A 12,906-nucleotide genomic window follows, 5' to 3' on the forward strand; every position below is an offset into this window, starting at 1 on the left:
TGCTCTGGGAGGAAAGGCTGGCGAAGTTATTTATGGAATCCTGGCATTTTGGAAATATCAGAGGATCATTCTTTCCCCTGCTCTGTGCAGGGCGTGCTAGTTTGTTACACTGAGACTAATTAGCTGGGCTTTAAAATAGGAATCAAAGCCACTGCAGCAGCCTTTTGCTCAAAAATATCTGGGTGCTGCCCCATTTTTATGATGCTGCTGGTGTGTCTGGGGGATGTGGCAGAGCCATTACCTCTATTTCATGAATGGGAAACTGAGGCATAGGTCTTTGCATGTCAGTGGATGGAGGCTCACAAAGAAGAGGCCTCAGCAGTGGGGCTGTTGGGCAGGAGATGTGGTACAGTGTGGCTTTTGGGCCAGGCCCTGGTTTATTATGTGGTGAATTAAGGGTCGTAGTCTCAACATCTGCTGCAAAGCTTGGAGAGTTCCCACCTGCTGGCAAGCACCGACTGGGCCAGGGGTGCCCGAACGGGATGTCACCTCCCCAGGCTGACTGTTGTCAGTCACCAGAGCATCACCTCCTGATGTTTAGCTCCCCATGATCCCATTTTTCACAGATCCAAGGGCCCAGGCAAATTGGCTGCAGTGCTGATGGCCCACGTGTGCTATGCTGGCTGGGTGCAGGGCTGCTGCTGGCCCCGCGTGCCCCCTTCTTGCACATAGCTCTGCAGGCCTTGTGTTTCAGCTGCTATCTGGCTGCATTTTATTCCAACACGCTCCTTTTTCAGATCAAATTCCCCAAGTGCTGGGGGTGGATCCTTTTAATTTTCATTTGTTTCAAAGCCATACATGGGTTAGAAGCATGACAGAAATGCACCCTGGAGTGCAGGAAATGGCCTACTTAGCTGCAGGAGCAGAGCAGGCTTTTCCACCACTGCTGACTCCCAGGACCCCATCCCTCCGGGGGACCAGGACAGCTGCCTGCTTCTCTCATGGGTGTGTGTTTCTGGAGGCTCTTTTTGGGAGATGTTCGGACCCACCATAAAGCCCTCCTAGTCTGAAAGGGGACAGAGATCTGAGAAGTGTTGAGTTCTCACAGCTTGTGCAAGCTGATGGCTGGGGAGGAGGAGGACTTGCATCAGGCCCTCACAGAGGGAAAGGCAGGGCACAGAAGGGATTCACCCTGCCAGCAGCACCCAGGGGTGGGCTGCACACTGCTCTGCCTTAATACCACTTGAGAATGCACAGAGTCTGTTCTTGCTGTGTCTGCGATGTCTGGATCCGGATGCATGTGCCTATCTAAATCTTTGCCTTAGCAGGGCTAGCAGGAACATGAGGCCTCCTGGGCTGAGAAGTCTTCCCCAAAGGAGCTGAATTTGCCCAGTGGGTCCCAGGAAGACTGAGAACCTTCGTATTAAAGCCAGCTTACTTGCCAGAGAGCTCACAGAAAGGGCTCAGCCAAGGAGGAATTGCACCAGCACTAGCAGCTGTTATAGAAGGAAGAACAAGAAGCAGGGCTGTGTGCCCATGGGAGGGCAGTGAGCTAGGCAGAGAGAGTGCTAACAGGGCTGCTGGAGCAGAGGCAAGTGAGCATTAAGCCGTCCAGCTTTTAATCTTATTCAATGGCTCTGTTGGGTGTACTGAACTCTCCAGAGATCCAACCTTCTCTCAGACTTACTGTGGTTTTGCCTTTGGTTGAAAAAACACAGTAGCAGCAGAAAATGGAGTCTCTCCATAATGTCTTTGGGGCCTGGGGAAGGTGGAGTCCCCAGGCACCTGAGAGAAAGACAGCAGTGAACCCTGGCCCCTATTTACTTTACATCCTGAGTTTTTCCCAGCCAAACCTTGCTCCATGAATGCAAGCAGATTGTCTCTGAATGTACTCCACTAGAAATCACATCTACAGTTCAGATTTGTTCTTGGGCACTGACCCTTCCTCCCACCACTCATTTATCTTACTGAGGCTAATACCATACCTTCAGACTTTATGTTTTAATGACAAATATCAGTGCTTGTAGAGGCTGGGAGTCCCCTGTGCGTCCATCTGCACAGATACCCGCAGTGGCATCCATGCATGGGTTGCTTGGGGGCCTTGACCATCTTGGTTAGCAGTCCTGGGATTCAATTCAGTGGATGCTCTCAGATGTCAGGGAGTCAAAAAGGCAACAGAGCAGCTCTTCAGCCTGGGAAGAAAAGAAAGAAGGGGTTGGGGGGAGAACTGTGATTTCTCTGCATCGCAAAGAAACTTCTTTTCAGAGGTAGGTTTCTCGTGTGTGCTGCCAGCAGGCAGCATAGTGAGGGTGTTTACCAGGTTGAATTAATCCCAGCACAGAGGTGGCTATGAGTGTCCCACAGCAGGGAAATGTCTGCTACTTGTAACCGTTGTTTGGCCATTCCCAAGATTCACATTTTCATGGAACTGAAGAAAACCAACAACATGCAACATGCCAGGTGGGAAATCTAACTCCCTCCCCCAGCTCTTCTGCCTCTCCTTCCCAAAACTCACTCCTGTGCAGCTCTATTGGCGTGGCTGCTTCAGAGATGGGGAGCCCAGCTTAGCACCAAGGGCTTCAGGACCAGTTTGTAACTCTGATTATGCTAGTGAACACCATGTTCCTGTAAAGCATTATACACGCTGTGGTGTCAGTCTGCTCCACACAGCCCTTGGGGCCCTCCTCCTGCCAGCACTCTGCTTCTCCTCGTAGGCTTTTAGTTCTCTTTTATAGGACTCCAGCCCTTCTGCGTGCTGCTGAGGGGCTAAGGATCATGCCAAGGGCGGCTGGGATGTGGTTTCCCTGAGTTGCTCTGCTCCAGTCCCAGGTTTCAGCTGCCTCTGCAGGGAGGGAGATGCTGGAGCAGGCATTGTGGCTGCTGGCAACAGCTCAGGGCTCCAGGCAGAGTGGAGGGATTAGCTCTGCCTGCCAGTGGAGGTTCAAGTGCACATCTGTGGGATTTTACTGAGGAATGGCTGTGCAGAGACCATGGCAGCTCCCTGCTCTGACCCGCTAACGGTGGCAGGTCAATGACATACTGCACCATCGCTGAGGGACAGCCACTCCAGCCTCACGATCTCATCCCAGCATGCAAGGAGAAACTGTTCAGTCACAGGACATCCCAGTTGTGAGGCTGAGCACAGCACTCCCTGACAGCTCCCACATTGCTGGGAGATTCCAGCCTGGGTATGGCCCAGGTGCAGGGACATCTGCAACTGCCTCACACGGACCCTCGGGAAGTTCAACAGGCCCTTAACAGTGGCACCAACAAAATGTGGCTCTATCGCTTCCAGATGTGAGCTGCTGTGTGTGCCCGAGCAAAGCCCGCATGGGTAGCTGGCATCTGCAGAATCACTGTCTGAGAATAAGGAACTTTCAGTGTGAATTCAACTGCTCCTAAGGCAGGTGTTTCAAATAGGGCAGGTGAAAAGTGCTTTAGAAATGCTTGCTTCTCTCAGTGACTGCAGTGGGAGGCAAGACAACTATCCCTGACACAGATGCCAGCACTGAAAGAGTCTGAATTTGGAAAGCTGATTTTTCATCCTATTGCCTAGTCCCCGATCACCCAGGGAGCAAGTTTGAAATTCCTTTTCACTTCCATGGCTCGACTCCACCAGTAGACACTACAGCTCTGCTCAGACCATGAGGATTTGAAATCCATGTTCATTTAACCCTCCTGAACTTTGCCTAATATCGTGTTGCTCGTTAGCTTTGACCTGAAAAGCCTGGCTGACATTTCATAAACTCATTAGCAAGAGATCAGAGGATCAAACATTGCTTCTAGGGACATCTTTTGATGTACAGTTATTCCCTGGTGAGCTTGCTCTTCAGATCTTGCTCTGAGATTTCTAAACCTACCCTGAATTTCAGAGCAAAAGGCCCATTTGAAAATAAACATTACTTGCTGCTGTGCTTCTTGTAACCCACAATGAGGAATGCTGCACCCACCACTGTCCCAGGACTAGCCTCATGGTCTAAACTCTGAACTGCTGTGAGTAGCCCCTGCTTCCATCAGTGACAGAGGGATTTGATTCAGTGTCCCAGGCTTCCAGAAGCAGAGAGAAGGGCTGAGCATATTTGCTTTTTACTCTTATTTATCACAGAAAGTACTACAAGCCTCTTTCTGATAGGTTGATTCCCCATAGCCATGAAGCAGAAGGGATTTTATGTCAGCCAGAGATGTGTAATGTCCTTTTCAAAGCAAATCAGAAGCCAGCCCAGACTTGCTGCCCTGTCACATTTCTTGGCAACAGCCTGGCACCCTGGAAGCAGTAAGCACTGTACTATGACAGCCTTGCAGCTATTGCAGAGCTGTGCAGGCAGACCTTCCCAGGCACTGCAGCACGTACAATCCCAGCTACGCCTGGGGAGGATTTTACTGCGCCTTAGGGAAAGCTGCTGAGAACAGCAGCTGTATGACTTTTGGGAAGTTTGGAGTAGGTTTGCCTGTGTTAAAAGCAGGAACACAGACTTCAAAGAGGGCTCTGTGTCTTTTAAGGCTCAATCCTTAGAGCACTGGTACTGAAGGCAGCAGCTCTGATACATTATATGAGGTTACAAACACATCTCACTTTCCTGCTGGTTTTCTTGGGAAGCAAAAGGGATCCACAGGAGATGCTTGTCCATTTCCTGCTGTTTCTCATTCTCCCCAATTCTTTTACATCTCCTAGCTCTAACTCTTCAGGCACACCCTCCCATATCCAAATCTCTTGCTTGTTTTGTACTAAATTTTGATGATTACAGCCAGAGTTTTAAAGGTGTGCAGTTTATTCCCATTAGGTGCCCACATGTCTATAAAAACCTGGAGCTTAGTGTTTCCTTTCTTGCAATAAGCTACTGAGAAAATATTCAGCTAGCCCATCACTGGAATCGCTAATAGCTTAATTTCTCATCTTCCATTTGGTCTTCGGGTTCTGAAACACGACTTCCCAAACATAGGACAAGTGCCAGCTTGGCAGTAGGGCTGAATGAACATTGACAAGTTTTACAGATATCTTATGAAGTGTTGGTTCTTCATAAAAAGTAACTGACGTCTACAGAAAATATTAAATCTTTATCAAAGTCTCAAAATATTTTGATTCAAAGTAGTGCCACTGGTGTAATATGGAAGACAGTTTGACAGGGTTTTGGTCCCACCTTCTACCATGTGCTGGGCTCTTAGTATAAGCCAAGGCTTGGGGCTGCCATGAGACACCACCTCTGTCGCATAGGAATTGAATTTTTTTCTAAAATTCAAACAATTTTGACAAGTTTCAATCATCACAGAGGCACAACGGACACATATCTGTACCATAAACTTCTCTACTTGTCTGTTTCTCATTTGGGGGATAAAGGAGATGCCATGCAGTGTCCAGGACTGACTGCTTCTGCCAACAGACACTGGGGGTAAAGGAAAATGGAAACTAGTGTTACTTTGTCATCTAAGCTGTCAGAGACTGCAGATGACCTGGCTTTGAGGAGCACTATGCTCTGTGCCAGCAGCTCTGGCCATGTGCATCTGTTACTGAACTTCTTTACACAGATAAACCCTGGGGTTTACAAAGCTTTGTATAAATGGATTTGGATCCTTAAAACATAAGCCTTCAAACAAACAGTAATGACCCATTGCATAATGGGGTCTCTGGGGCAGTGGGAAATATGCATAAATGTAGATACATACCTCTGTGCAGGTTTTTTTTTCCTCAGCAAAGGTAATGTGCCTGTTTTTCCCAAACCCAGGACTTTCTAAGCTGCCTTCAGCAGTAGGGTCTGCTTCCTTAGACCTTGTTTTACTCTGGTCCACCTCAAGCCACACACAAGTTGACCACAAGACATATTCTAGAGAAATTCAAAGACAAGATAAAAATTTCAAAAGTGCCTTTTAAACTAACTCAATACTCAAGAGTCTTAGGCTTGAAAACTCTCAAGAGGCTTTGGAAACCACTCCTTGCTCCCTGCCCCCATATCCAGGTATTGAGCTTCGCAACAGTTTTCCTCTCAGTGGTTTTCAACAGTGCCAAGATTTTACATCTCATGTGTTCATTTTTTGATTTCTACACCTCCTTTCCCTCCAAAGCTCCCAGAGATGAGCTTCCTGTAGGGATAACATCACTCCCTGCTAACAGCAATTAACACTTGGTAAGAATGTTTCATCAGAGAGAATAACATCCAGCTAAGTTCCTTAACACTTGACTTTTGTTCTGATTGCACTGAGTTGTCTAAAACCGGGAAGGTGTAAGGTGTAGCCTACACCCTGATTTTCTTCTGATGCAGCTAGGTTTTTGGTGTGCTTTAGTCAAACACTGCTTACTGAATTCAGTACAATGTCAACTAGGTGAGTTACTAAAGACCGTGCACAACATAGTTAGGTCGTAACAACCTCACGGGCATCTGAAAGTACATTTTAAAAGCTCAAATAACCATAGAGGAGTAATCACTATTAAATCAGTATCACCTATTAAGGTAGCTAAATCTAGTTTGTCATGCATAAAAAGCAGAGCATGCCTTTCTTCCAGTTGTTGCTTTGAACCTGCTTGTAAATTCTTCCCCCTGCAGCTAGGAAATCTGGCTGTAAAAACAAGTTATGACAGGGAAAATTCAAATGCTTTATACTGGAGATCCAGGCAGCCGGATGCTGACAGAACAAGAGAGGCAGGTCTCACATAGTTTTTCCTTGTCTGCAGATAGGATTGTGTCACCTCCTCCTCTGGATTCTCTCCCTGGTCCCCACTGCTCTTAGGCTGTGCTTCAGCTTCCCCACCTCTTCCAAACACTTACTTCACTCTGCCCTATGAGTTGCCCTTGGCACCTTCCCCAGTTCCTACTTTGGCTCCACTCTTGGCAGTCAGTCAAACTCACAGGCCGCTTTTGTGCCCCCACCTGCATAAATTTTGTCCCTTTCTCTGTTCTTCCTGCCCTTTGGTACAGAAATAATGCCTTCATAGATGTCCAGAGAACAGAGTGGGCACTGCTGCTGCTGAACAATGATCAGAGCGGGCACCACAGCTGCTGAACGATGATCACTACACATTTACGTGGGGCTGTGTCTGTCTTTAAGGCAACTGCTCGGCACAGCACATCCTCCAATGATTGAATGTGTCTCCTTTGTGTGCCACTGCTAGAGCTGGCTTAGGAAAGCTTTAATAGGCTCTGAGCTACGAGCAGTTATACTAGCAAAGCCCGCATCGCTCCTCTCAACACCTGATTCCTACGTATCACAGCCCATCTCTGACATCATATCCTAGGCTTCCATACAGATGGCAATGTTTCTGCCTCTGGCACAAAGCCTAAGTAACGTGGCTCAGCTGTGAATCAAATCCCAGGGCTGTAAAATAATCTCTTACACTGTGGTGCTTCAGCAATGCAGCTGAAAAGCAGGCCAAAACCTGTGCAGGTATCGGAATCCTGGGCTGTGCCGGTAAGAGTGAAATAAATGTACAGTGATTTACTCAGTACAAGAAAGGTCATGTGGTGTAATTCACCTCAGATATTAATTTGAAATGTTTATAAACTAGGCAATGAATATATCTTAGCATGAAGTGTCCTTATAAGACAGTAGTTAAGTCAGGCTGGGTTTTCAAAGATATTTGCAAAGCTGATTTTAAACAGTATGATAGCTTATGGTACAATAAGGGTATGATTTTACTGTTGGCTAATGTTGATCTACCTGGGATCACTGCCCTTGGGCCCACCTTGTTGCCCCTCCCTTCCACAGGCATCATCGATCACGAAGGCAAATTTATTTTTTTTGTTAGAGCTGGATCATGCAGCCATTTAAACACTAGTTCTGTCACTGGAGTAAGAGGCAGAGTGAATCCTGCCATTTGGGAGTGCCTCCTAACAGCCATAATTCATGCACATGTATTCTGCAGATCAGCAAGGAAGTTTATCCTTGGTACAGACAGCCACACTGGGACAGACCAGGATGAGGAGTGAAAGACGCAGCTGAGACTGGCACCTCATCCTCTCCGCTTCATTCTCAGCCCCTTGGCTCACTGTGAGCAGCAATGAGAATCCACTGCAAGGTTTGCTCTGGGGGTGCTGCCTTGAGACTGGCAAACTTAAAACTTACCAAGTTAAGCCTACAAAAGAGGGAAGCACTGGGTTGCAGCTGATCTTGTTATGCAGCACCCATGACTCTGATGAGCAAAACCCTGGGGAAAATAGAGATGTGGGGATCCTGTATTGGCTGACAGCTCTGCTGAGAGCCACTCTACCAGAACACCCTTCAGCAGTGATCTCTGTGGTTCCCTACAGCTCACTTTTTCTCTGTAAACCAGGGAAAGAGGGGGAGAAAACTCCTTAAAAAGGTCTTGGATAACTTGCTCTTTGCTTCCTCTTAGTGTTGTACCTTGCAGGGTGAAAAGTTTGGGATGTGGCTCTCAAGGTTGTGATTTTAAAATTAATGGGAGTAATGTCTAAATTTTCTTATTAGCTTAAAAGCATTTTTGAAAAGTTACTGATGAAATTTGTTCCAACCGTTCTTCCCTGGTGCGGCCTTGTGACCAAGCACCGCAATGTTTCATCAAAGTACGAGAACTCCAAGGTGTCTATCAGCTTGGGTGTTCAGGTTTGATCCCCTTGATGCTTGTAAACTCCAGCATCCTTGAGTTCCTTATGCCTTTTCCATTGACAGTGTTATCTGGAAGTCCTCCAGATGGAACAGCCTAAGTCAAAACCAGTGTGGCTGCTGGACTGCTCTCTGCCCAATGTGTCAGAAAAAAAGACTCTCCTGGCTTCCTTTCACAGAGGAAACCATGTGCATGAATTAGACATCACATTGCCAAATACCAGTCCCGGTGCAAGGAAACTTTCCCTCTAGGAAACAGTGGGTTAATTGGAGTGATAATCATCCTGTTTCACTAATCAGTCCCTGTAGAGGGATTTTGTTTGTTTTACCAGGCTTATACATCCTCTACCCAGCATTTCTGGCGACTTATTTAAGAGGCTAATTCTTGATTTTGCTCTCTGGTGATCATTTTAAGTGTTTTTTTTTTTTATAGCAAACATAGAATCTGCTAAGATATTTCTCCTAGGAATTTTACTGACTCAGCAGGTCTATTCCCAATGTGAGCCCTTATTTCAGAGAATTCCCTGTATTCGCGGAACCATGCCGCCAAGTCTCACAGGCACTCCAAGTCCTTAACAAACAACACAACTCAGTACTTAAGGTCCTGAGTATAGAACACATGACTTTGAAGCTGGGGAACACTCTGAGGTATTGACCTGTTAACAACATAACTTAGGAAGAATAGGTTGCCTTTGAGTGGCACCTGACCTCATGGGAGTCTGAACTGGAAGTGAATTGCAGAGAGAAAAGTCAGCTGCCCTTCTTCAGATCACAAGCTCTCCAGCAGGGGGTTGAGACAGTGCTGTTAAAGCGATATTGTCCTCACTTACCTGTCTAGCAGGGAGTTGAAACAAATGACCGCATTGCCTCGCTGTGCTGCTAGCACCAGACACAAACCATGCATTAAGAGGGTACACTACAAGAGAGGGAAGAACAGAGCTTTGGTGTTGCTATCCTCTTAAATCTGTAGGCCTCACTGATGAACTGCTGACAGCACAGGTAACTGCTTGTGTGATGTGTGAGGGGATGAAAATCATAAAGCAACACACCCTTTCAAATTGAAAGAGTATCATGTAGGAACTGTTAGTTATCCCGCTCCTATGGCATACTATTATTCCTGTCCCCTTCTCTCAGAGTGAAAATAAGCAGATTACTTAGGTGTGTTAGTCACTAAGTCTGCTGGAAGCAGGAATACAGAGATAACAGTAAAGGTTTAGGTATTGTAGCAGAAACAGTTATTACTTGAAGGAACCCAACTCCTTTCTGGCAAGGGAAAGCAAATGCTGTAGTATTCACCTTTGGCTCAGCAGTGCCAGACCCTTCTGGAAACATGCCAGCTCTGCCCAGAGTAATTCATCTTTGACAGGAGGAAGTGTTTCCATGGCCAGGAGAGCAGTACCGCTGCCACAGCTCTCCCTCCTACATGCTGATTCACTTTGTGCTTCCTAGAGAGCTGTGCATGTTCCCGTGTGTGGAGGGATGGCATCCTCAGGGGAACTGCAGGAGAAGAAAGTAGTGCTTAGACTAATTGGATGCTAGACGTAATTGCTGTTCTGTACAGATGTACTTCAAAGGGATGCTGTCAGTTTAAAAAATCACAACCTGAAAAGATCTTACCTGTTCTTATTACAGATAACACTCAAGACTCTTGCAACTGAAAGGCTGGGAGCATAAATGTTTGTCTGTATTTTTTCAGAGGGACTGCTGTGTGTCTCTGACAGCTTTTTGTTGATTGATACTTCCAGTATAAGTAGTTACCCCTCTTGTTTACTCTGAGCCCCGACAGCACTTTCTTGCATATTCTACCTTACTGCTTTACCCTAATAAGGTTCCTGGAATGGTGGGCTTCTCTTACACCAAGTGCAAAGGGAAAAACAGTTTGGGCAGATACTTTGCTGGTGTAAAGCAATGCATCCACTATCCCCAGAAGTGCATGTCTTGATTAAGCCCCCTGAGCACTTGCTGAAACCCCATGCTGGACTGTGACTCGAGCTGTCAGCACCAACTAAGTGAGAAGCTAAATTAAATCTCTGTCCAGGACTCCAGGACACAGTCCAAAAAGTGGAAGGGTTATTTAACATTGTAGAAGAGGATTAATGGGGTGTGATTAGAGAAAAGGAAACAAACTCTATTTATCTGGAAAAACAAGACAGGCTGCAGCAGCAGAACATACCTAATAGCAGCAGCTGCGCACTGATAGGTGAGTGGAATAAAACGTTTCACAGGGATGTGCCATTCACATTAAGGATCTGTTCATACATACTGATGTCAAGGTTAGGTGTCAGTGAGCTAGCGGAGATACAGGAACACAAGGTAGGGACTAGCGAGGCAAGGCACGTCGCCCACATTACTTAGCAGTGATATTACAGCACAGATGCAGTGCTGTGCTAATACTGCTACCAAAGCAAGTTTGCTCAGAGCTAGCCTGGATATCTTATCACAGCACGGCATTAAAAGGCTCTTCCTTTGTGCAAAAGCAGCAAAGCACAACTCCAGCGATTTCATACCTTTGCTGCAACACTGCACTTTGCCCTGCTTAGCACCTCAGAGATGCAGTGAGCTTGTGGTGCATCCAGGACAGTGAGGCGTACTCCAGTCACTGTGAAATCTTTGCCAATAAGCTGATCAAGCAGTTTGACATAAGGTAGGTACTCTGAACCCTGAAGAATTATCCCAGGCAATATCAAGCAAGTGGTTTGGCAGAAGTTATCAAGCAATGGCCGATCTGATGGGAAAAGATCAAAACAAAACAGATGTTTATTTTATATCCACCCCCCCTCAACTGCTAGTCCTCTAAGTAATTCTTCTTTTCCACAGACAAGTAACTGGAAGATCAGAAGAACTCAGGCATTGTCATATTGTTTGGGATGTTCACAGATGCAACTGCTCATCCTGAACTGTCAAAACTGCCGTATGCCTGCATGTATGTATCTGGAGATCACAAGACAGCAGTAGTGACCTCATTTCAGGAGTCAGACGAGGACAGCTGCTGGTCTGCTACAGGAGATACTGTTCCATTTCATTTCTTCCAAGCAAAGAAATTTGTTAATGCAGCTGCTTTTATAATCCAAAATGTAATTCTGATCAGCATACATAAGACTTAATGTATCTCATATTTTCCTCATGATAAATCTGTCTGTCCATTAGGCAGCAGCTTTGTGATAATTATTTGCTAAGAGGTTTATCTGTGTGCAAGAGCTACCTCTAGCGTTCAGATGAGACCATAAAGTGAATGATGTGTCTGGCTTGCTGAAGGCACTTACTCTATTGTGCCTGACAGTTCAGGGATCACATGTACTTGCTTTTCCAGAACAGTAACTCTTTGAAATACATTTTCTGAGACACAAACATCAGGGCTGTGCACTGGTTTCCTTTTTACTCTGCTTAGACATCTTCAAAGCAAAAAAAGTCCTCATGCAGCAGGAAATCAGGGACACATATTTTGAAATTTGCTCCCAGCACTGCGCTGTACAAAGCTTGCAGAATACTTGTGCTCTCTCCACAACACTCATTTTATTTTATTTTCTGCAATCTCTTCTAAAAATCAAGAAGCACTTCAGTCACAGCAGACCTGTGCTACAGTGCTACAGGCCTGGTCCTTTCCCATCCTGCAGTAGGTTGTTGGGGCAAATACCCTGTCTGTCAGCAATAGCAACACAGGATACTTTGGACTGGGAACACCTGCAAGTCTTCTCTCACTGCAGCTTTGTACTCTGAACACAGCTTGAGCTGACATACCCCGCAAGAAACACAACGATGTGATCACATCTCTGCAGCTACCCAAATGAGAAGGTCAGACAGCTACATGCAGAACAGCCCAGTCGTCTCAAAAAGCTGCTGTTACATATGCACAATTGCCAGTCTCTTGTTTCAGGACTCATACAACAGCTTGGGAATGTCAGCTATATATTGAGACAGGCCTCATTCCTCACCACAGGCATCAGTTAAGTCTTAAACCATCATGCAATCTCTGATGTATTAACGTACAATGTAAGAAAAGGTGCGTGCCTGTGGATTTGTGATTTTTGTAATGATCATGAAGCACGTGTAGCTAACACAAGACAGTGGAAAGAATTCATTGATAACTGCCTTAGGAAAAATCCTCCTTCAAAGACTCCCCCTACACAGAAGTGACCTGGTGCCTACCAAGCAGCTATGCTGTCATTAAGGCAAAGGCCTCGACTTACCACCATCCTCCTTGCACCTGTTGGTATGAGGTCAATGCCCAAAAGTCCCATATCAGTAAGGGTTTAAGGTGGGAGGTGACAGTCTGTAATTCTGTAGAATTCTTCTGAGAGTCCACAAGAATCTTGTGGTTTTACTACTACAATTAACAATAGCAGCAATCAGGTGTAGCACAGGAACATTTTCTCAGCTGCCCACCCTCCTACTTGCCAGTCACATTAGAACTCAAGC

General features: G+C 46.1%; 1 protein-coding gene across 1 annotated transcript in view; it reads right to left on the bottom strand.

Annotated features, from left to right (window-relative positions):
* Positions 1-1,580: 1,580 nt before the first annotated feature.
* DNAAF8 (dynein axonemal assembly factor 8) overlaps positions 1,581-12,906 on the bottom strand; it is a 100,063-nt gene continuing 88,737 nt past the window's right edge. The window contains 4 exon segments of the mRNA XM_075106210.1: positions 1,581-2,132; positions 5,240-5,321; positions 9,321-9,406; positions 10,998-11,215. Of these exon segments, the coding sequence (XP_074962311.1) occupies positions 2,055-2,132; positions 5,240-5,321; positions 9,321-9,406; positions 10,998-11,215 (464 nt within the window). The 3' untranslated portion in view covers positions 1,581-2,054.

This window comes from Phalacrocorax aristotelis, chromosome 10 (assembly GCF_949628215.1).
Source record: "Phalacrocorax aristotelis chromosome 10, bGulAri2.1, whole genome shotgun sequence".
NCBI lineage: Eukaryota > Metazoa > Chordata > Aves > Suliformes > Phalacrocoracidae > Phalacrocorax > Phalacrocorax aristotelis.